Consider the following 25,394-nt stretch of genomic DNA (forward strand, 5'->3'; position numbering starts at 1 on the left):
CCTCGTCCCGCTTTCTGCACACCGCTGAGGATGTTCCCCTACCGGCTAGCGGCATCAAGCAACACCGCAGGCTGATGTGCTGGTCTCCATAACAGGCAAAGGCTGTCAAGTATTCCGGCTAGCGGCACCGCAGGCTGAAGTTCTGGTTTCCGTAGCAGGCGAAGCCTGGCACAGGTGGCTGGATATCGTTAGCTTCCACCTAGCTCCAACTACTACCCTCGTCCCGCTTTTCGCACACCGCTGAGGATGTCCCCTTACCGGCTAGCAATGTATCCCAGTGGTACATGTGTGCGGTAGTTTGTATGCACATAATTGTTGTTCTAAAAATTCCTTCGGGATGAATAAATCTGTTTCTGCTGACAAGCTAAGCGATGATTCAAGATGGCTGACACTCGTTTTTACCTCGGCAATTTCCGTAAAAAAACGACGTCCAACCCCCTATGGGCTATGCGGAAGTACTGGCTGTAGTCCTTTGCCTCTGGAAAAATTTATACCGATGACGTAAAATGACGATTTTTGCGTCATCGGTATAAATTTTTCCAGACCCACAATACAGAGATCTCCCCTCTCAGGGGGACATGAGGGAGGGAAGCACGGTCATTCAAAAATACTACCGTGTTTCTACTGATACAAAGCTTAATGCTAAATCGGTGAAGTATCCCTTTAAGTCATGGAGTTCCTGCATTTAATTGTGAGATTTATTTTACTTTGTGATTTACTTTGTGTTCTGGAGCTGTGGACCCTTTTGATGTTTTATATGGACAACCATAAGAAAAACAAACCATAATACAGTCTTTTAAATGTAACTATAACACAGCCGCAGAAAATAGTTGTCTCTGATTGGTTGTCAGATCCCATATTGGCCGGCTCAAGCATAGCTCCAGCCAACAGTTTAATCCCCGTTCTAAATCAGTGCACAAGTAGGGTTGCAAAATTCCGAGAATTTTCAAAGTTGGAAACTTTCCATGGGAATTAATGAGAATTAACGTGAATAAACGGGAATTAATGGGAATAAACTGAATATTTTTAATATTGCTTGTTATAATACTGTTAGTTTATAACAGGGAACTTAAATGTACTTGAAAAAAATCCATCTTGCAGCATAATCTTGGTTAAAACAACCTGATTTAATGCAACTTCAGTTGAATGTCCTCCCTATATTCGTCAATGACATGCACGCACACAGTAATCAGCATAGGCTACTACATACTTGCCAACATTTAGTTCATTTAGTTTTTAAAATACGGGAGTTGTTTGTTTTTTTTGTTTTTGTTTTTTTGGGGGGGGGGCAATAACCCATTGCTATTAAGCTATATGTGTTAATTGTATAGCCCACTTGTTCTTGATAGGCTGGAAACAATAGACAGCGCTGATGGTTAGCTTAGCACGCATATAACCATAACCATAACAATAGTAAATCAAAGGTAGCATGCTAGCTACCTTCATATGTTAAGCTAGAGGTCAATGGTTTGGGCTACTACTTAGCCTACTGCAGGGCTATTGAGGCCACACCCACTGCACAGATCATTTCTAGAATCCAACATTCTACAGCAGATTGAAGCTGATTGAAGACAGCATTTGAGCCCAAGGACTACATCCCATCCAAATTCCCATAATTTCCATTAATTCCCATGAAAGTTTCCAAATTGGAATGTTTCCAAAATTCCCCAGCTAAACTTTCCATGGAAAGTTTCCGGAAATTTACCAGAAAATGTCCACCCCTTTGCAACCCTATGCACAAGTGTATCAAACTGCAGGTAACCATAACAATGGTATTTTTAATTAAATCGATGATACCAGATTAGCCTGTTTCCAGACCTCTGAACCATCGCCTACATCCCAGATGTGTTCAGCAACCTAAATTTGTCTTAAATCATAGGGGAGGCAGGGGATTAATAATGTAGATGTCATCTTTCTAAACAGCTAGCAAGCTACCTAGCTACAAGATTTAGGGCCCTATTTTAACGATCCAAGCGCCTGGCGTTTAGGGCATGTACAAATCCACTTTTGGTAGTTTAACAGCGGAAAAAAGGATCGGTGCACCAGGCGCATGGTTCAAAAGGGTTGTACTTAGTGTCTTAATTAATCATAGGTGTGTTTTGGGCGTAACATGCAATAAACCAATCAGAGTGTCATCTCCCATTCCCTTTAAAAGCCAGGCGCGTTTGTACCTTGGTGCAATGCTATTATGATGGAGGATTTGCTAAGCAGGAAGGAGAGATTTTTAGGAGAAGAAATTGATCTGCTTGTGCGTGAAGTGAAAGCACGCGACCAGATCATATCATAATACTATTTCACATTGTAATATTTTTATTTTTTATCTTTTGCACGTTTGTGTGCTGCCTGCCATTATTGGCAGACATTAGGTGAGAAGTTGTTAACTACATAGACCTACACAGGATTTGTACTGATAATTTACCTGGGAGAGATTCATGCCTGTCCAAGCCAAAGTGCTCCAACTATGAGCCACCTGGAGAAAAGGAATGGGACTTTAACTGAACCTGAACGAGGGGCACCTAAAATTGCTCCTCTCAATTTGCAACTTTACAGAACTTTTAGGATTTCTTGTCCATGTTGGCATAAAACTTTAGCATCAAAGTTCATTCTTGACCTTGGAATCTCAACTCAAAGCCCACTTACTAGCTTTTCCCAGTGCTTGGAACCATGTCACAGGGCTTGAACAGTGGATGGAGTGGTAATTTTCATTCATTAACCTGCCATTACTGCATTGTATATGTTTTTTTGTACTCCATTCCATGTTAGTATATAGCTCAAACTATTTTAAGACAGCCTCTCTTTTTTCCTGTAGTCATTGCCATGAAATAATCACAATATGTCACTCTGAGGTATCCTGATCTAGAAAATAATGGGCTTGCTTCCACTTGTGGTGCTCTTTGCCTTGTTTTACATTGATCTCATTAGGACACGTTGCTTACTTTCTTCATTTCCATCTATACAAACAAATTAATGTTTTTTTTTTTTTTAACTACTATTATATACCGGCATATGCACATATAATTATAGAGTTTGACTTAATTAATGAAAAAGGTCAGCTTTTGTGAAGTTCAGATTACATCATAATTGAAATTAGATCAAATTTAATGCTGTGTTTTCGAACAACGCTGATGTAATCAAACCTTTAACAGCATCAGACAAGAAAACATTAATACCTGTATTTAGTTGTGGGTCTACTGTTATTTGTCCTTGTATTAAAACACCTAACAAATTAATTTGAGAGTAATAGCAGTTCCGGTCAAGTCAGTGCAGGGGTTAACTTTGTTTATATTTAGATCACAGGTTGTATCTTTCAGTATGTACCACCTCATAGCTGCCCATTCTCTCGCAGTGATATTCAACACTTGATCTCAGTCAACACAGCCACAACTTTATCACAGTTTCCTGCGCACCACCGAGAAAACTAAATCCAATAAAAACATTATTTTCTGTCTAAATTGGGAGATGTTACTGATGACGGTGAAATAACACATTGACAGGTTCTCAAAAGAGATACATAATGAGAGGGGTGAGGACAGAAAGGAAAAAGGAAACAGAGAGAGAGAAAGGGGAAAGGAAAAGGGGGTAGAGAAATATATGATGTGTACACCAGCTCAGTGAAAGCAAACAGCTAAATTAGTCATGGAATGGATGCAAATTTGCTTCCCCTGAGCGTTGTATGGTAGAATTACCCTGAGAGAAGCAGAGGGTGAATCATGCCAACCCCCGGCGCCATGTGATTTATTAGCAAACATCCAATTCAATAAGAAAGTGCTTAACATTCAAAACGCTGTGAAAGTCTCATAAGGTGGCATTAACTATATGATATTACCGTTTCCACTGGCAGTGGGGAAGGCAAGACAAGAGGCCGTGGAAAAACAAACACGCCCACCTTCCAGAACGATCTTGGTGTGACGGGCCAAGTGGGACTGTAACAGACTGAAAACTCACTTGGCCTTTTCCATGCACGCATGTTACTACTCATTAACATAGACAACGAGATTTATTAATTGGCACTCCAGCCCAAAGAGCCTCTCTGCTTTGAAAAGGGCACAGAGCGAGAGACAGATAGATGGAGAGAGATGTTGAGAAATACAGACAGGAGAGAGAGAGAGAGGGATAGAAAGGCTGCAACATAAGCTAAACGAAATTACTGCCACACTCCTGGCTAGAAATTAAAGTTTAAGTGGTGCTGGGTATCTGGCGCACTTGTGTTTAGTAACTAAAACTATTAACAACAGCTATCGTAGGCCTCAAAGAAATATTCCACTCGCTGACACTTCTACATTGTTCGATATAATCAATTTGTGGTGAACAATGCGTTTCAGAAGGTATTTTGTAACAAAGTATCTTTTAATGTATTTTCTCTCAACTGGCATTGTCAATTTCCACCTACTGGTTTCCATTTGATAAAAGATGCACCGTCCATCAGACAAAACAAATAGTCATTATACTGTTGCATTTCATGCTCTCCAGAGTCAGGAGCCCAGGACACTTTGTATATATTTTGTGCACTTTTCTGGTAAGTTTCTGGAGTGAAATTCAACCTACACATGAAAATCTAAGAAGCTGATATTGTTTTCTGTGCCTTGTTATACGTTTTTGTGATTTGTTTTTAGGGCTTTCGTTTCAATTAAAAGTCTAAAAGTACTCTGACTTAGTCTGGCTATCACCAGACCAAGCTCAATCTTTTAAGATTGAACATTAGTCTGGGGAGTCTGCTTTGTATTTTCAGAGGCGTGATCAACGGGCATAGTTCAAATGACTCTGTATTGGATAGTCCTTCAACCAATCAGACCAACGATCCGGGTGACGTAGCAGTGACAGCGGCATCAACGGGTTGCTGCCATGGAGTGCTGCGCTTCAGTGGCCGGTTTGTTGAATGTAAACAAAAAGCTGCTTGGTCGCTTCTCTATCGCCATTGTGTTAAACCCGCCAATAGCATGGCAGGTGGATAAGCCAGTTTGTGATTGGTTCCCGCAAATTTGTAACGGAAGCAGAATAGATAACCCTTTCTACCTCTGTAAGTCTGTTTTTAAAAATCCATTCAAACATAACACCCATTCTTGTTTCCTGGAAACTGTTCTTGAACTGTTTGCAAGTGAATTGAGAGTAACTTAAAACCAATTTAAATTCACTTTAGTAAAATTCCTTCTATGGTACACAATACACGGCCAATAAAGCTGATTCTGATGCAGTTGTAAATTATTAAGAACAACATGGTGACTTGTTTTGTTGCATCATCGTGTACAAATACACCTAAAAAATAGCTTTTTAGACTGTTATTAGTCTCATTTGTCTCATCTTTACCACTTTTTATATGTTGTGCGAACAGGAACAAACAGGAATGTACAAAAGGGACTTTTTTGAATTCTGAGGATGGAAAATCAGTATTTCTCAGTGCAACAGTGACAACAGAATAATCTTGAAAGAGAGATTATTGTCATGGGCACTATTGGTTTGATTGATTTACTGATTGTGCAAGTGTGTAAGCATATACTGTACGATGTGTGGGTGATTGAGTGTTTGCTGGTGCTAAGTTGGATAGGTAGAAATTGATTGATTGCAGAAATTGTTTTTCACAATTTAACGTCAAATTAGTAAATATGGGGAAAGGATGGCGTCCTTAAGCCATTAGCCCCTAACTGACAAGATGTTGATGAAAATATATTAACACAGAAAATGTTCTGTCTCCCTTGGAAACATGAACACAACAAGGAAGGCTTTTGAAAAACAAAAATCAGCAACATCTGGTGAGTCAAACCTTAGTGTATTTCTTAGGATTTCAAAATGTATTTCATACTGGATGTAATCAATCATGTCATGTTGGGTTAACAAAGCTCTGATGACATTTTCACAGGGCGCCAGCAGACACGTCAGTCATCACACCAAAACAAACAGTAATATTTGCACTGTATTGACTCTTTACAGGTGTGCTGTTCAACCCTTTCTGTAGCAGATCGCTCTGGGAAATGGGTTGCCAAGACGGATGTGTTGAGAGAAAGTACATGTTTTCTTTGACTGATGACCAGAAGATTTCGTGTTTAGCCTGGAGACTAACTTAGTACCCAATTAAATGATCCTTCCTGTTTAGGTTAGTTAGTTTCAAAGTAATGTCTTGTGTTTTAAGATCCAAGAGCACACCTTATTTCTTCATTCTCTGGATGAAATTGAAATAGAATATTTCTGTTGTGTAATGGTTGTGTGAGAGTCTATTATGAGCCCTGTTGTTGTGAATATTTCACTCTTGTTTTTCTGAGAAATCACTGATTGGTCCGTGTTCATTTCATCATGTTATCCTTTTCAAGGATGAGGAATATCTGGCTATCAAATGTCACCATCTTCTTTCTTGTATCTATATAAGGTCAGTTCACATTTTAGACATAGAAACATAGTTAAGTTACCATAAGACTTTAAACATTTATATATCTATGGTTTTCATTTTGGTTTCCTTTGCTTGCCATTGATTAGTGGTCTGCACTGTTCAAGCAAAATCTTTTATTATAAGCATTTTCTGCCTGAGATTTGTAATAGAGAAAAACAGAAGGTACAAAATATACTTAATTGTTTTTAAACCACTCAAAGTAAATCAGTAATTACATGTAAACTATAGTCCCCTACTGTATATGCATATTTACTGTGAGTGTACACTTTATGACTCAGACTAATTTAAAACTAATTACTTCCCTATATTCCCTTAAACTTGGCAACATCCCTGGACTCAGCATCTTTTTTTCATGCTGGGAAACAACTCATTAATAATAGGATGGGGAATGTGTTTTGCTACTTAGTCATCAAAAATTGATACAGATGGTACAGATGTAAACAGGAGGGGAGACTGTAAAACTAATACTTGCTTCAGGTTTTGAACGTTATCAAAAATCTTTTGGAGCTGAAAAAAGTAATTCAATAACATACAATTATCTTTTTTTGATTTTTTGATACAGATTTTTTTTTTTACTGTGTCACACAGCAAAGTAAAAACAACTGTGATCTTAGATGCTAATGTAAGGTTGAAGCGAGTAAAATTAAATTACATCCATCAACCAAGAGCCTGAGTCATTACCATCGGGACAAGAAGAATCTGCAAAGCTTATTAAGCAAAATATACATATATTTAAAATGTTCACAGAGACACAGAGTGAAAACAGTGATGGACATTATATATAAATTAAACATGTCTTCCTCTTCCTAAATTATTCCTGGGTTAAGTTTAAAGCTCCATTAAGCAATATTTTTGAAGACAAATGTGGAGCCAGTACTGGTTGGAGAATCAACACCTCATTCTACAGCTCTGTACTGCCTTCTGCCCACCAGTCACTTCACCAGTCAGACAAAAATGACCATATCTGCCAAAATTGCTAAAAGTGAACAGGGTTGAGCATCTACTGTAGCGAGCCAAACAGACCCAAATATCTTTGACAATAGATGGAGGACCAAACCAGGGCTGAAACTAGGGCTATACAATATGAGGAAAATATGCGCTATTCGATAACGTTGTTGAATATCACGATAACAACAATAAACAGATATTAAAGTGTCCTCAGTTCTGCTGCTTTCAGTATTCGGCTAAAATAAAACAAACTGCACTGAAACTGTTGAATTTAAAACAAATGAAAGGAAATAATTTCCAACATTTTGTTGAACAAATTGAACATTGAATTAAATATAAAAGGCAGCACTACAAAAAGGATGACGGTTACATTTCAAAGTGCAGTTTTCTACTGATATACTGAGTGTCTTTCGAAGTATATCGCAGCCTTCCGCGATGTGTTTATTGCGCCAGTTAGTATCGCGATGATGAAAAAAAAATGATATATTGTGCAGCCCTAGCTGAAACACAACTATATTTGGACTTGCACTTGACAGTTGGTGAGAAATGTCCCCACACAGGTGAAAGTTTGCTTTCTTAACAATTTCTTCTGCAAAATTGGACACTGTTTCATCTCAGGGTGACACTTTCTTGGAATTATAGATATTACTGAACACATTGGTAAGGAGGCAATTTGCTCATTAATTCTTTGGAGGGATAGAAATCAGCCTGTGGTTCACTGGAAGCTGAACGGAAAACACATTATCTCACAGGCAAACGCATTAAACCAAGAATCACAAAGCTATCAAAAAGAAGATGAGGGTCTGCAGAGGCAGATCAGAGTATTTGCTTAGTTTTTACAATAAAAGCGACTGGAAACAATTTTCAGACCATAATTGCAAAAAATCCCCGGTACAGATACACATCTTGTGTAGTGGAAGACGAATAAACATTGAAATGGAGGATATTGTGCTTTAAAAAGGCCTTTAGGATGCCCTGAAAGCTCTTAATGACAACTTTAGAGACAAAGCACAATGTGGCCAACCTTAATAAATGTTTTTGCAGGGTGCATTAGGCCCAAAACATGAATATTAACCCTATTTTAAAATCCAACTTGCTTTGATTATCAGTTACCAATGTATTTTCTTCAGTTTTTACACTGTAGTGACTATAACATACCAAGAACAGAAAATGCGCTAGCAAAGCAGAATACAATTAGGCCTAACTAATAGATTCAGAACGCAGCTGCTCAAGTCCTCACAAACACAAGGAAAGCGGATCACATCACTCCAATTCTGAAGTCTCTACACTGGCTTCCTATACCCCAAAGAATAGATTTCAAAATGATTCTGCTGGTTTACAAGTCGCTAAATGGTTTAGGGCCAAATTACCTTTACTTGTTAATTATGAACCGCAGAGGCCTCTAAGATCATCAGGGACAGGTTTGCTTGCCATCCCCAGAATCAGAACAAAAAAGGGGGAAGCAGCGTTCAGTTTCTATGCACCACATATCTGGAACAAACTTCCGGTAAACTGTAGATCGGCACCTACGCTCAGCTTTTTTAAATCAAGGCTGAAGACCTTTCTTTTAGATAATGCCTTTGTTTAATTCTTTGCACTGCACTGTATTGGGAATTTCCTTCTTTTATTCCTGTATTTAATCTGTTTTTAATTAACTGTTTTAATTTTGTATGATTTGCTTTTGATTTTGTATGATTTGCTTTTAATTTTATATTAACTATTATTAATTTTGTATTAACTTGTATTAATTTCTAACTGTGTTTTAATGTTTTATGTAAAGCACATTGAATTGCACCGCTGCTGAAATGTGCTATACAAATAAATTTGCCTTGCCTTGCCTTGCCATGTGTAGTACAGAAATTAAGTAATCTTTTATCTCTGAAATTAATGGAAATACTTAAAATGTCAGTTATTTATCAGTGCCAAAACCAAACCTCAATTTCCATTCAACATGGTATGCCGGGCATTCTTGCACATTTAGCTAAATAGACTTTGTGCCATATTATGCAGTGATAATGAGATATTAGGACATATCTCAGGGAGAAAAATGTCTCTTGGGGTCAGAGGGTAATCCCTAGTTAGTGTGTCCTAGCCACAGTGCCAGGCAATTAAGCAAGAGAAAGTGAGGACCTAAGGAGCACTGTGAGCTAATTAAAATCATGAGGCTTGTAATAGGGGGAAATATGGGTTGTATGGAAGGAACCAGGTTTCACAGAAAGGCATCCATTAAAGTATGAAATAGCCTTATGTGTGATATTTTAGATTTGTTTTTTTCAGGGTTCGGGGTTTGCTGTGGTGAAATGTTTGCATGTTGTTTTTCATCCGAGAAAGGCGAGGAATCTAGATCACAATGCAGGATTTAAAAATGATATAGTATAGTATTAACTTCAGGTATTTAATCTTTCATCAAGCAAAAAAAAACAGACGCCAACTTTGCAATGAATCCAATAACCTTGTGCATACAGATACAAAACACACAAAGAGGAGTGCCTCATGCCAGAACTGAACCACCAACTTAATGCTTGCCAGCACCATCCTCCAACCAATTATGATGTATTAGGAGAGGTACTTGGCTATCAGAGAAGCCAGCAGATCTACCCTGTCTCAATGAGTTGCAACATTTCCAGGCACACACAGCCATTGATTAGAGGGGCTCACAGCCTTCGGTCTATCAGCGCTCAGGGACCGGTAATCAATTCCCTAATGCCATTTGAGCCTATTCACTGCAGCTATGATCCAGTCCATTGTTCAGATACAGATGCATACACCCACGTGCACAGACATGTGTGGATGTAGTCCTGTCGGCAACCAAGCACACATCAAATATAACCCAGATGGCCACCGTAAAAGCAGAGGACAACTCCCAAATATTAACTTACCAAGTGTAGCAGTGATAGGGCACTGTCATCTAATGGCATTATCAAAATGAGAGCAGCTCTCCTGAGGCGGACTCTGGTTCCTGATTACCTAGCAGTGGTGGACCCTGTTCATGGCCAAATCTGATCAGCATAGCACCAGACACAGGCATGGTCGGTCAGGAACTCAGCCCAGAGGCCCCTTATCTCTACCGACAGGCCGTTGGTTCTTTAAGGGCAATGTTGTCCTCCCAGGAATTAATCTGATCGGGCTCTGGTGGGTGATTATGTTCTAGTAAATCTGAAAGGCTGAAAGGAAAGGTGGGGACCTAACTTCCTTTCTGTGCTACTTGGATCAGATGGAATAATGTTGTGAGACCTTGTACAGATCAGGGAGAGCGAGGACTGAATCTCTGAATATTCGCTTCAGGCATGCAATCTCCTATAATTAACTGACCAGTAACAACTTTGAATATTGTCTCTAAGAAACTTTATAAACAAGATAATTGACAGTCAAACAAATGTGTGCAATAAGAACCACATAGCCTCAGTCCTAACTTACAATAAATGGCATGATTTTGTTTCCATTTCATCTTTCTTCTAAGCCTATACTGTACATTTTCAGAGTTCTTTTACTTATAATATGCTTGCTAATAATATTTACGTAATTTTACCTAAAACATTGTGTTTAGATGAACGTTGTGTGTGGCTTCCCTCCGTGGCACCAGTGCATGGGGCTCGGAGCAACCGAGGTCTGTGGATCTTAGCGGACCTCCATGGCGCATTTCACGCCATCCGGCGGATCTCGGCAGCCCCATTCTTCCGCACACACTTTAATGCAGGACTTTTATTTGTAATGGAGTATTTTTATAACACAGCATTGCTAATTTTATACAAGCAAAGGATCGGAATACTTCCTCCCCTGATTATATTGCTATAATTATTATTATACCTAAGGGGGGTGCGCTGGATTTATAACAAAAGACAAAACAAAAGCATCGTTGTGAAACGGAATGCGGCACAATAATCGTTTTATCTTGATTATCTTGTTTTCATAATTGTTGGAAGCCAAAATTGAAAATAAGATTTGAAAAATCGCCCAGCCCTACTGATCAATGAAACCATGATGTGATTCTTCAGAAGAAACTGACATATATATTTGACAAGGGTGTGGAGCTTCTATATCAAACATAATATATGTATATCAGTGCTAAATTAACCAACATAACTGAAGAGTTTGTAAGGATCAAAACTAATACTTACTTTTGTGTTTTCAAACTGATTATAATTACCATTACAGATGTAAACAAACCTTTGACAGCATCAGAATACATTAATAACTTCAGACCTGTCAATCAATTTGAGAGTGAAAGCAGCTTCAGATCCTCTGCTTAGAATTTTGTTGGTGATTTGACCTTTGTGTTCGCATTTGTATCATGGTTTGGGCAATTCAGTAAACACAGAGCACCAACTTTTTGCCATTAAAAATCTAGAAGGGTATAACACTTACTTTGGTGTCTGTGTGTCATCCAAGCGGTTCCCCAGCTGGAACTCGTGGGATTTGCTGCGGTGCAGTGCGGTGAAGCCTGGCAGCAGATGGATGAGCTTGCGGCTAGGTGGAGGTGGCGTGCCCGGGGCCTTCACTTTGTTTCTACGCCGCATTGGGGGAGTGCCAGGTGGCGTCATGGTGTTGACCACTAAGGGAGTCCGAGGAGGTGTGTGGCCAAAATGCCTCTGGCGGGGTGACGGGGGCAGGGAGCGATGACCATAGTCCAAGGGAGGGAAGAATCCTGTGGCTGGGCTGTCAACGGTCAGTCGATCGGCATATAAAGGGGGGGCCAGGGCCTGGGGGCTGTGGCACATGTGCTGGTTGTACTTGGACTGGACTTTCGGGCTTTGGGAGAGCTGAAACCGGATCCACTGACTGACCTCTGGCTGGCACACCGGAGTGTTTTCTTTGCCCGATTCAGAGGTGGGCCACTGGATGGACCAGTCCTGCTTCTCCTGGCTCCCTGTTAGAAGAGGAAAGAGATAGTGACTCATTTAACGCCACCATAACAACTCGTTGTGACAAACTGTATACAATGCATGTTCACACTAATTACAAAAGAACATACAGTATTTTCTTGCTTATCTGTAGTGTAGTATCTAGCCATGCAAATAGTTTTGGTTTAATTTGACCACGTTTTGAAATATCTGTCTGTAAGCTTTCTGCCTCAAAACCTATACAATGGAGGTACTGGTACAGTAAATACAATGTTGATCAATCTATTGATAAAAATGAAAATGTGTTCTTATGTAAAAAGATGTTGCTATTGAATTTAACAGATTTTAAGCAATTAAAGTATCTCCATTGTGGAAATGTCAGGGGGTGACGTATTAAAACCTGGGCAAATAAAACCCATGTTTAGATACCTCTTGTGGTGAGTGAGAAAATGTTAGTGTTTTTTAATAATTTGGGTGAAATTCTTTTGTGTAATATGGTGTATCAAGATAAACTCAAGTGGTTATTGCCATGCACCTAATACTAAAACATTCATTAGCTCTACTTCTCGATTGCAGCAGTAAGAGTAATCCTGGCAGCAGGCAGACATTTACGACCATCAAATGTGCTCAATTTCGAAATTAAGAATTAACTCCGCTGTTATCTGATGTGAACGTATTAGTAGTGCAGTGGTGTTCAAATATGATGATGTGGAGCAGATTAAGCATGAATGGATGGAGCAAGAAAGTGAGAAAAATGGAAGAGTGCACCAAACAGAACAGGTCAAAGACAAAGCTGCATGAGTCATGACACAAGCTGACTTCTACCAAAACTAAACTTTCTGTTGGATGAGAAAGAGAGAGCAACAGAGGCAAAATAATTGAAGGTGAGCTGCCAAAATGAGTGTTTTTGAGCTCAGATGACAATACTTTACCTCCATTACTGTGCAATTTATCCTCCTCAAGTTGTTCTTCAGAAAGAAAAGAAAAAAGAATATGGATATTGATCTTGCAGAGACAGAGCTGAAATAGTCTGTAACATCCTACTTGTCTTCCATCTGCATAGCCAAAAGGCTCTTCAGCAAAACAAAACAATGTTGGTAGAATTGATCCTGGGTACATCTCAGCAGATGCAGTATCTCATACATGACTCTGGGCAAAATTTACCTCAGCCTTCAAAAACTGCTATTGACCGCCAAGCTAAATTTGATGCAAATGTCTGTCAACAACACTGCACTTTTTGGTTTGTTTTTAGTTTTGTGTCATTATTTTTCTTCGCTGCGACATTGTCTCTAAGGAACTATAAGCATCAAAAACACAAACTTCAAACACAATATTAACACCAGCAACATCAAATGAACCACGAAAAACAACTCCCATAAAAGGTCCCGGTGGATTGCAAAACTTGATGGAAAAAAAAGCCTGCAGCCTTTCCTATTCGGTAATGTTATGAAGAAGAGGCCGCAAAGAACGCTGAGTTGTGGGAAACGACGGGTGCACAGACACAAGGGACGTAATATGCAGGGACTTTCAAGGGTCTCATTTTCTTTTTTTAAATATTCTTTAGTCATCTTGATGGGGGGTTCTTACATTGGTTATTAAAAACCCCCAAAAAAGACTTTTTAAGTTAAGTTTTCATTCACCAAGGTTATGTTTATCGCTACAGAAACATAGCATAACATTTTGTTTTAACAGAAACAGTGGTGCAGTTAATGTCCTGCGGCTGGGATGGTTTGTTTTTAATTGTTAATACGTCAGCAAATTAATGTAGTTATTTCAGTCATATTCAGAGAACCTTAAAAGCAAAGGTTAACATTTATGTCAAATGGCTGTGGTACACTATTTTGTTTAAACATGTCATACTTTCATTGAGTTTACTCCTTGAATAGAGTGGCAAAGTGGGAGGACTTTGGCATCCTCAGTTCCTGAGGTTAACGTCCAGTTTTGCACTTAGGCATTGAAATCTCCTGGTTGAATCATAAGAAAAAAATATATATGTGTATATATATATATATATATACATACAGTGGGGCAAAAAAGTATTTAGTCAGCCACCAATTGTGCAAGTTCTCCCACTTAAAAAGATTAGAGAGGCCTGTAATTTTCATCATAGGTACACTTCAACTATGAGAGACAAAATGAGAAAAAGAAATCCAGAAAATCACATTGTAGGATTTTTAATGAATGTATTAGCAAATTCCTCGGGAAAATAAGTATTTGGTCACCTACAAACAAGAAAGATTTCTGACTCTCACAGACCTGTAACTTCTTCTTTAAGAGGCTCCTCTGTCCTCCACTCATTACCTGTATTAATGGCACCTGTTTGAACTTGTTATCAGTATAAAAGACACCTGTCCACAACCTCAAACAGTCACACTCCAACCTCCACTATGGCCAAGACCAAAGAGCTGTCAAAGGACACCAGAAACAAAATTGTACACCTGCACCAGGCTGGGAAGACTGAATCTGCAATAGGTAAGCAGCTTGGTGTGAAGAAATCAACTGTGGGAAAAATTATAAGAAAATGGAAGACATACAAGACCACTAATAATGTTCCTCGATCCGGGGCTCCACGCAAGATCTCACCCCGTGGGGTCAAAATGATCACAAGAACGGTGAGCAAAAATCCCAGAACCACACGGGGGGACCTACTGAATGACCTGCAGAGAGCTGGGACCAAAGTAACAAAGGCTACCATCAGTAACACACTACGCTGCCAGGGACTCTAATCCTACAGTGTCAGACGTGTCCCCCTGCTTAAGCCAGTACATGTCCAGGCCCGTCTGGAGTTTGCTAGAGAGCATTTGAATGATCCAGAAGAGGATTGGGAGAATGTCATATGGTCAGATGAAACCAAAATAGAACTTTTTGGTAAAAACTCAACTCGTCGTGTTTGGAGGGGAAAGAATGCTGAGTTGCATCCAAAGCACACCATACCTACTGTGAAGCATGGGGGTGGAAACATCGTGATTTGGGGCTGTTTTTCTGCAAAGGGACCAGGACGACTGATCCGTGTAAAGGAAAGAATGAATGAGGCCATGTATTGTGAGATTTTGAGTGAAAACCTCCTTCCATCAGCAAGGGCATTGAAGATGAAACGTGGCTTGGTCTTTCAGCATGACAATGATCCCAAACACACCGCCCGGGCAACGAAGGAGTGGCTTCGTAAGAAGCATTTCAAGGTCCTGGAGTGGCCTAGCCAGTCTCCAGATCTCAACCCCATAGAAAATCTTCAGAGGGAGTTGAAAGTCTGTGTTGCCCAGTGACAGCCCCAAAACATCACTGCTCTAGAGGAGATTTGCATGAAGGAATGGGCCAAAATACCAGCAACAGTGTGTGAAAACCTTGTGAAGACTTACAGAAAACATTTGACCTCTGTCATTGCCAAAAAAGGGTATATAACAAAGTATTGAGATTAACTTTTGTTATTGACCAAATACTTATTTTCCACCATAATTTGCAAATAAATTCATTAAAAATCCTACAATGTGATTTTCTGGATTTTTTTTCTCATTTTGTCTCTCATAGTTGAAGTGTACCTATGATGAAAATTACAGGCCTCTCTCATCTTTTTAAGTGGGAGAACTTGCACAATCGGTGGCTGACTAAATACTTTTTTGCCCCACTGTATATAGCTACATGGAATGGAAAGGGTTTACTCATAGAGATGAATTAGCATCAGAAACAATTACATATAAACCTATAGTATCCACCACCGATCTTACACATCAAAGTGTGTTTACATGTCTTGGGAAAAACTACTGTATATTCTTTTTAAAAAATTGATTTTGATCACTTGGCTTGACTTGTTTGGGACCCAGAGAGTCGCAGGTTCAAGTCCCCACACTGCACAAGTACAGAGTGTGGACTGGTAGCTGGAGAGGTGCCAGTTCGCCTACTGGAGCCCTTGGCCACCTGCTCAGAGTGCCCTGTGAGATAGCCCCCTCACTCTGACATATCTCCATATATTATGGATACGCATGTGTATAGATCCTGATTGTGCGCATGTGTATATTTGGGCCTGTGTGTATGTGAATATATATATATATATATATATATATATATATATATATATATATATATATATATATATATATATATATATATATATATGAATTTCCCCTTGCAGGATTAATAAACTATACTATACTTTTCTTAAACAACACAGGAGACAGTGGTCTGTCCCATGTGAACAGTGGTAAAAACACAAGAATCAGCGGCTACTCCTACTTTGTGGCTCTATAGTTTTACCTATGACACATTCACCAAACATGAAGAAAACATATGTCAAAAGCTGCGAAAACAGTAATGCACACAAAACATTACAGTAAACCTAATTATGTCACTGCTTAGTTCCTACTCTCTGGCTGAAGTTTTTCTAATGAATGAACCTGGTGTTGATTTTGTTTGTCATGGAAACTTGCTGGGTCTCACTGCTGGGAAAACTTGAGAGCTTACATTTGAAGATATGTACTTAAATTAATATTTTACATTGGCTGATGTTCCAGAAATACAGATCACATTTGCAAGGATTGATTAGCCTCAAGAATATACATCCTGTTGACTGTAATTCACGTCAGAAGGGTCTCTTGAGTGGAGCTGTCGCTGCTGTTCTGCCCTCAGTGTGGCTGTCTGAGGACCACACTTACACTTGTGCCTGAACCCACATTAATAAGAGGCCCGCATCTCAATCCTAAAAACCCCTTCAGAAAGACATCAACATGTAGAAAGGACGAGTGGGCCCAAAAGACCGCTCATCTACAAAAGTGAGGGGGATGCTCAATCAAGCATACTTTATTAGCAGCAACAGGCCACTCACAAATGTAAAACTTGAGCTTGACACATGAATGACTGAAACTAATCAACAGCCACTGAAGAGTTCACACCACGGAAAATGAGAAGACAGACAGGCAACAGAAAGCTGAGGCTGAAGCTTGGACAGGTCTAGAGGTGCTTAGTCTGGGGCGACAAAAGTACTTTGCCAGGATAAAGCCTGACATCCGACTTTGCCCCTCCCCTTCTACTATCTGTGTGTTACCGTTCTCCAAATTGCCTCGTTCCTACGGGAAACAAAAACAACAACCTCCGAGCTATCAAGCTGAATGCTGAAAATGGCAAGTTTTGACAAAAATTTGGACCGTGCAATAAGGACCTCCTGCTTGGTTCTTTCGGTGAATGTTTTACAAAGAATATGTTTACGAGATTTACTATCTAACAGTGACGTGCTGGCATGTTTGAACACTGATTATGGAGAAAAGTTTTATTTTCCAAGCATGGCCTATTGTCTACAGTTAGTTCGCGAATAACATTAAACACAGAGACATGGCATGTAAATGCCATGGTTTTGGTTGTGTCCCCCTCAGAATAATGGAGGAACAGGTGAGAACCCTGCAATTAAGGGGGGTAGCTGCAGGGCAAGATAAAGACACTGATGGAAAAATGATTGCTGGCCAGTTCTCCATTGTATACGAATCACCAAAAACATTTGTTGGCAATGCTAGATCGAGAGCCATCCTGCAAATGCCAACGTTTGGGGATGTTTAACGATGTATAAATCCAACATGGCATCATGACTTTGCATAAACATACACGCCACTTTCCTAAAGCCAAATGGCGTGTTATCTGTACGCATTTTGAGCTATCCATGTGTATGTCTACGCTGTATACAGCGGATGTAAACAAACACGTGGCATCGCCCGTGTTATCGTGAGAACGTGCCATGCTATTGCGAGAACAACGTCACACGCTTAGGAAAACAATAAACGGTTGGGTTTAGGCAAAGAACATTGGGGAAGGCTTTATTAAAAAACAGTTCTCCTGGGTGAAAGTCCTGTGTTTTACCCCACCACCCCAACCAACCTCCATGGACCTCAGTCCTTTCATACTACTTTCTACGGCGATAATTCACATGTAATGTAGGTCAATGGAGGCCAAACGGCGTTGATAAACACACAAAAAAACGATTATGCGTCTTCATAACACGCAAAAATGGCATACAAATTGGCGTGTCATACATACGGCACAGTGAGATCAGTCTGTATAAATCAAATGTAAATAGCTCACCTTACTGTATTGTGTAAACAATTAACTTCAATTAATATTTTATGTGGCAGTTTCTTTTGCATGGAATTAGTCATCCAGAGCTTGCCTTCCTACTGTACGTGCAAATGTTCCACCAAAACAAGTTCCTTCCCATGACCATTTTGCAGAGGCACCATCGCTGCATTCGGAGCTTAATGCTGCCCAAGACGGTTGTGATTGGTTTAAAGAAATGCAAATAAGCCAAAGTGTTTTTTTCTCCTATCCTAGAGTGTGTGTGGTGTAGCCATACCTCAGTGAGACTAAGAGGTGCTTAATACCTGACATATGAGGTGCCAATTTGTACTGTCCATTTAAAAATTAGCACTTTGCGAAATCTAACAAGAAGATGTTATTGCAAATGTCGACCAATCACCTTTGATTTAAATAAGCTTCCTTTCGGTAATTATATTCTTGCACGACGCAGCCTTACTTTAAAAATGCTTTTGACAGTGCTTATCAAGCTGATACCCAAGTGAAATTTCTCTGCAGAAGCAATGAACTTGAATCACACTTATGAAATCGTTCATCAAGCGCACTAGTATCTTAGCAACTGCTTCAGCAAAATAGTAACAAGACTTGACTTGATGAATTTCTTGTTTCACATGATCTCACCTAAGCAAAAGCCTCAGGCAAATTAAATTAAAAAAAACTCCCTAAATGAGATGAACACAGACTGAGCATAACCCCTTTGAGAACTGCGATTTCAGTTAATTTGTGTTGCTTGCGCTTGTTAGAGAGTAAGTTTTAGAAGTTACTTTCATGAAGAGCTTTGATAAAAGTCTTGTAGTTTATTACAACTTGTAGAACCCATTTCAACAGAGCCGTAGCCTGCTGATATCAAGGCTTGACGCTATGAGTGAAAGCATTCCTCCTGCTGCTGAATTCACATTACAATGTCGCTTTTTTTTAACTTTATTGCTACTTTTCTTTGAGATGCATTTATATTTAAACTGTATCATAGTACAAAATGATCAGAAAAAATACACAATTTTCATTTTAAACTGTACAAGAAATGATGATGCTTTGAGCAAGCAATCAATGTCACATTCTCCAGCAAGAATTTCCTAATAGACCAATCTTCACTCCCATGTATTGGCAAATGCTGTTGACTTCAGATATAATTTTTGGAGCCACATCATCATCAATCTTCCATTCTCTCCTCTTACCTGAATAACCCTGCATCTCCACATCAACTGCCAAACCAAACAATGAACCTGAAGCCTTTAGCTTCTCCTCTGCTGTGATTAATGCAAATGGCACACCCCAACACCATTAATGGGGAAATCTTAACATGCGGTGAGGCTTTGAGAAAGGCAGATAACAGACTCGTAATTGGACTAATTACCTCAAGGTGTGTTGCTTCTTTGGGCTAAATGGCAGTGAAATGCCATCAGGACAAAAACTGGTTTATCTTACTGCCACTGTAAACAGGATTTGGCAAAAAGGGCAATGGCTGCGTTCAATAGATGCAGTGTCCCTTTTTTAATCTTGACACTTTTAAATTGAGGGTTTGTGGACGTTCTTGCAGTGTAATCAGTGGGGCTCAAAGTTAGACTCTGCTAATTAGTTAACAGCTAATATGGACCACCCAGGGGTGTTCAGGAAGATGGGTGTTGGGGGTCGTTTTCCTTCCCTGTTGCATCTGCTCTTTTTTTCTCGACATGATGTTTCTTCGTCACCTCCTGTCGTCATTGCCTCTTTCTCACCCTAATTTTTTCTCTCATGTTATTCCACGTTCCGTCTTTCCCCACATGCGTCCTTCACTTTCTTTTCCTCTCCTCCAATCATCACTCTTGCATATCCTGTGCCTCCCTCTCCTCTCCCCTTCTTCATCTCTTTTTTTTTGCTGATGACATTTGAAGCCAATTAGGTGTTTGCACGCATGTGAAGCTGTCTCAAGGCCGGGCATGGGGACATTCCTTTAAGCTATCAAAGATTACAGAGGAAAGGCACCAAGGAGACCTGTCGTGCTGAGCAAGATCAACACTATTATCCTGATCAACAGAAGAACTCATATTCAAGAAATTGTCCATGTGAAAATGATTGCATGAGTGTGTGTGTGTGTGTGAGGACTCGTCTAGAGGGACGGGCTGGATAATGTGTGTATATTGCGGCACACAGGACCGACCGGCTGCCTCCGAATTGTATGACTCATCCACATCGCAACTCGTGGACTGCAGTCCCAAGAGCCTGTAGTGAAAAATTCTATTAACTTGCATTAGTTTCCTTCCTCCACCATTACAGAGCAACATACATTCACTTATGTTCTCTATTGCTCCGTGATGTTATGTGATGTATAAACTGCCAAGATTGTAAAATGTATGAATGTCCATGTCTGCCAAATTTAACATAATTCCTGATGACTCATAAACTGGAACAACATATGTAGCATTAATCTGTAAATCCTTTAAAAATATAATTCTAAAAAGACTCAAGATGTAAGAACATCCTCTGCTTCTTGCTTAGCAGTATATAAGTACTAAATACTCTCATGAGGCTGTGTAACCCTTAAAAACACATGCACGTCTTCTACTTTTGCATGTGTACATGCTGACACACAGGTACTTGCACAATCCCATAGACAGATGTGCAAACGTAGCGATGTTTCGAAGCTATGACATATCTCCCTCTCCAAGCTCCATCTGGTTAAGAATATGAAGAAAGCTGCCGCACAGCATGTATTTCTCTAGGCTGAAAGTGCCTCTCTGCGCTCTGTGTGGTGGTGGTGTTGCTGTGGTGCATTCACACATCTCAGCCAGCCCCCCGTTTAGAGAGCCAATAAGTGGCTCTATGTCGCCAGACCCTGCCTTTGGAGAGCCAGAGAGGGAAAGGGGGTGGGGGAATGAGGGAGGGGAGTATGGTTGAGGCAATGGGCAAAGAGAAGAGACAGAGAATAGATTGATAAACAACAAGCAGGATGACAGGAAAAAAGGTAGACAGTGAAGAAATGAAACAAACACAGAGAAAGACACAAACAGCCCAAACCTTTACAGTAAATTCTGAAAGTAGCTGCTGGCAGTTTCTTGTCCAAACGAGATGTAACACTTGATAGTACTAGTGCCTACCTAACATACTAGCTTTTTTACAGAGCTTTCAACCACATCCTCTGTTCTAGTGGATGGAGTTGGCTAAGTGTGGCCCCTATAACACTTTGTACATGTGATTACAGGTGGTCGTATATGTGGAGAGATCATAACCCATATCTCTGTTCAAAGATGGTTTTTGGGGTAAGATGTAAATTGCCTTCATGATCTTTAACCCATTCCCAATCTATGCTGGTCAATGCTGTGACTTTTACATTTGAAATTCCTACAACAGTTATAATTTGGGAGGAAATGTAATATATAATCTGTAACAATCTGTTTGAATTCAAAGTTTGCAGTGTGTATGTTCAGCAGGCCGTGCTTTGTACGCCACAAAGAGGAAGGGGATTTCCTTTATATGCACCCATTGCATGTCCTGTTGCCCTCTGATTAAACTATCCATTCAATGTATTTATCCATAAATATATGAAAAGTACAGTACTACCATCCCAATCCACCAATGCTGATTACATAACATAGTACATACATATCCATAAAATGAAAGTGTAGCAACTCCCTTGTGGGGGAAACTATGTGACATTTAATAACACTATAGAGGTCAAAGACCATGGACAGCAACTGAATGGGTCAACGGTGATCGAGCAGGAGTTCAGTGGAAGGCCGGAGAAAGATCAGGAAGGCCATTCACATCTGACCATTTTTTAACAGAGACAGGGGTTGCCATGTTCCATTCATTTGAGAACAACTGAGATAGCTCCATCCAGTGAAGAAAGTGAGATGCAGTTGAAAGCTCCAGAAAAAAACTAGCTGACCTTGAGTGAAATATTTTGATTTTTTTTTGTCACGCCACTTTTACTCTTAAATGAAGAATGAAGCTTCATGCTCAGCTTTAATTTAACTGACAGAAATGACAGTTTGATTCTAAGAAACATGTTAAAGTGCATAATGCATTGCTGTAGGAACTGACAGTACTGTCTATAGTACTGCAAATATTTCAACTCACGCCTCGGAGTGAACGCACCATTAGACGGCTAAAAAGTAGATAATCATCAATCATTTCCCAGCAAATTCAACACCTGCTACAGGAAAGAGCTATCGTTAACCAAATCATTCTTACAGTGTTTCTCTATTTCAGGCCAGTAGTGAGAGGGCAATGGGTTGGGGGCTTTGGGCAGAAGACAGTTACCATCCGGACAAATCTCTTCCATCCCAGCTTATCATGTTAAGAAGCCTGTGCTTTAGTTTTAGCAGGAAGGCTGGTCATAGCCACGTTATGCCCCTGGATGTGAGGGAAGGTCTGGGACTCTTGCAATGGAGCATTAGAATACAAAGATCAAGAGTATACATCAATATATATCAGATAAGTTATATAATATTTAGTTATTACCATGTCCACTTCTGATTAGAAAAAGAATATCAACACCAGGTGCATGGGGGGGGGGAATGTCAAAAATGTAGATGCAGTGTGCCAAAGTCCTAGACAGTGACGGCAAAAGAGAGCTGGTCTCCAAAAAAAAAAAGTAAAAAGTATGACTGGTCTGAACCCAACTGGACTGAGGCAGGGGCGGCTGGGACCCCCTGACCAGGGGACGCCTGCCTGTCTGTCTCGCTGTCTTTCTGGACAACATCCGCCTCCATTCCCAATCATGCCGATGATACAGAAAAGAAGGTTAGAGAAGCACACAGGTGGCGAGCAACTCCAGTAGTCTGACAAACAAGCAACAAAGAGGTGTGAATATTTCAAGAGGATAGCTGAGTAGTTGCAGAATCACAAAGAGCCTGGATTTGTAAAAGACCTGTTTGTCTATATGCCTGAATCCTTATTCATTACATTAAAAAAAATCTTTGGAGAAAAGCCAAGTTAAACCTCCTCTTATAAAACCCTCTTTTAATATAGCACAGTTTTGTTAAGGGCACATTGAAGAAAAACTACTCATCAAGTTAATTTGGTTAATTATTCAGCAGAGCCTTACATCTAAAAGGACATCTGTTACAGAACAGAGTGTCTGTGCGTGTGTATGAGTGTGTGCGTGTGTGTGTGTGTGTGTGTGTGTGCGTGTGTGTGTGTGTGTGTGTGTGCGCATGTGTGTGTGTGTGTGTGTGTGTGTGTGTGTGTGTGTGTGTGTGTGTGTGTGTGTGTGTGTGTGTGTTTAATTGGGAGTGAAGGAGAAACGAATATGTTATCAAACAGGTTAACATTTTTTCTGATCATCTACTGCCACCTTCTGGTTCATTTGTATCACTGCAAAAGATTTGACCTAACATACTGAAAACAAAGTACGGTCTGCAACGCCACCTGGTGTGCAACGATGAAACAAAGAAATGCACTTGTAGGATCACAGTAGATGCATTAGCAAGCCCTCACTGTTTGTAAAAGCCACAAAAACAAATTTTGACCATCTTTGAAGTAACACATATTGCACATATTTTATTCAGGAGGTAAAATGGGGGTTAGCAGTTCGATCCTAAGCTCCTCCACCCCACATGTCGATGTGTCCTTGAGCAAGACACTGAACCCCAAATTTCTCCCGATGGTCAGGCCAGCGCCTTGCATGGTAGCTCGCTGCCAGCGGTGTGTGTGTGTGTGTGTGTGTGTGTGTGTGTGTGTGTGTGTGTGTGTGTGTGTGTGTGTGTGTGTGTGTGTGTGTGTGAATGGGTGAATGAGAGGCAAATTGTAAAGTGCTTTGGATAAAAGCACTATATAAATGCAGTCATTTACCATTTATTTACTTTGTGGACATTTGCAATTATATAAACCTCTGCAGCTTCATAAATGCTCAATAAAATAAAATGTTGTTCACTGTAGCTCAACATGTGCACATGAACATAGTAACGCGTTACTCTAATCTGACCACTTTTTTCAGTAACGAGTAATCTAACGCGTTACTATTTCCAAACCAGTAATCAGATTAAAGTTACTTATCCAAGTCACTGTGCGTTACTATTTTTGTCATTTTCCTTAGTAAAAAATATATATTTTTGCTTTCTTCTTGCGTTTCGGGGAGTGAAGTAACGTATGCGACAAGTCACGTTTTCAGCATGTGGACAGTTCACTTGTACCACGCAGCGACACAAACGTAAACAACAATGGAGGGAGGAGAGAGAGATGCGCGTTTTCTAGCTGGAAATACAGTCACTATTTTGAGTTTGTGTCAGCTAAAGACGGCAATGTTAAGGTTCGTTGTACTCTGTGCTGGTGGCGACAAAGTGCTATCTAGCTACAAAAACACTACGTCAAATTTGAAGAAACATTTGGAGTCGCAGCACTGCAGTCAAACTTACAGAAACAACAAAAGCTGGACCTCGGTGCAAAACCAGTAAGTGGGGGAGAGTTGAAGAAGTTGATCGGGCAGTATGTTGTAGCGGAAATGCTTCCCTTAACACGGTTGACTCGCTCTCTTTCGTGCCATAATAAACAAGATCCCTACTACTGGCAATGCCGAGCTGCCTCACAGTAAACCGGTTGTTGTAACTAATAAAGTAATTTAACTTCGTTACTTTTAAAATCAAGTAATCTGTAAACTAAGTTACTTTTTCAAAGTAACTGTGGCAACACTGCATAGAGTACATCAACAAAGGCAAATATTTAGAGAGCTGCTTTTTGTTGTGGTAAGTGGAAGCTTTTACTTGTGTTATAATGTTACATTAAGACCACAGACCATTAAGACTTCAGGTCACTGAGTTTTATATTTTAAGTTTCTTAGCCGTAAGAGGTAAGAAGGTATTCCTACTGTATTTACTTTGTTGTAGAGGAGCGGTTGGACAAAGGCTTCATATACAGTACCAGCCATTAGAGCAGATAAAGTGGCACAACATGGAGTTGAATTCATTTGTCTTTTACAGAAAAACTAAATAACAATTGATCTGCAAATTGATTTGACTACATATTGACAACGCACTGCTCAGAAACTTGTAATTCAAAGAAAGGATTGGCGAGCCTGAAAAGCTGGATGGGAAATTACATTTTCACTAGAAAATAAACTCTATTTAAAGCAGGAAAAAAACAATAACTTAACTGTCTAGAGGTTTTAACCCCTACAAAAGTAACTTGGTCTTCTCGTCGGTGGATGAAAAAACATGCATCACTGCAGGATAATAGAATAT

General features: G+C 39.9%; 1 protein-coding gene across 2 annotated transcripts in view; it reads right to left on the minus strand.

The window, feature by feature from the left end:
* The window catches only part of ksr2 (kinase suppressor of ras 2), a 106,901-nt gene that overhangs the window by 62,446 nt on the left and 19,061 nt on the right, over window positions 1-25,394 (minus strand). Inside the window, exons 4-5 of one of the 2 annotated variants that reach the window (XM_078251338.1) lie at window positions 13,096-13,136; window positions 11,693-12,183 (exon numbers count right to left, since the gene is read on the minus strand). In XM_078251338.1, the coding sequence (XP_078107464.1) occupies window positions 11,693-12,183; window positions 13,096-13,136 (532 nt within the window). Of the gene's footprint in view, window positions 1-11,692; window positions 12,195-13,095; window positions 13,137-25,394 lie in introns of both variants that reach the window. The other variant, XM_078251339.1, reaches the window with a different exon arrangement.

The sequence above is a fragment of the Sander vitreus genome, chromosome 5, assembly GCF_031162955.1.
Source record: "Sander vitreus isolate 19-12246 chromosome 5, sanVit1, whole genome shotgun sequence".
In the NCBI taxonomy this organism is placed as follows: domain Eukaryota; kingdom Metazoa; phylum Chordata; class Actinopteri; order Perciformes; family Percidae; genus Sander; species Sander vitreus.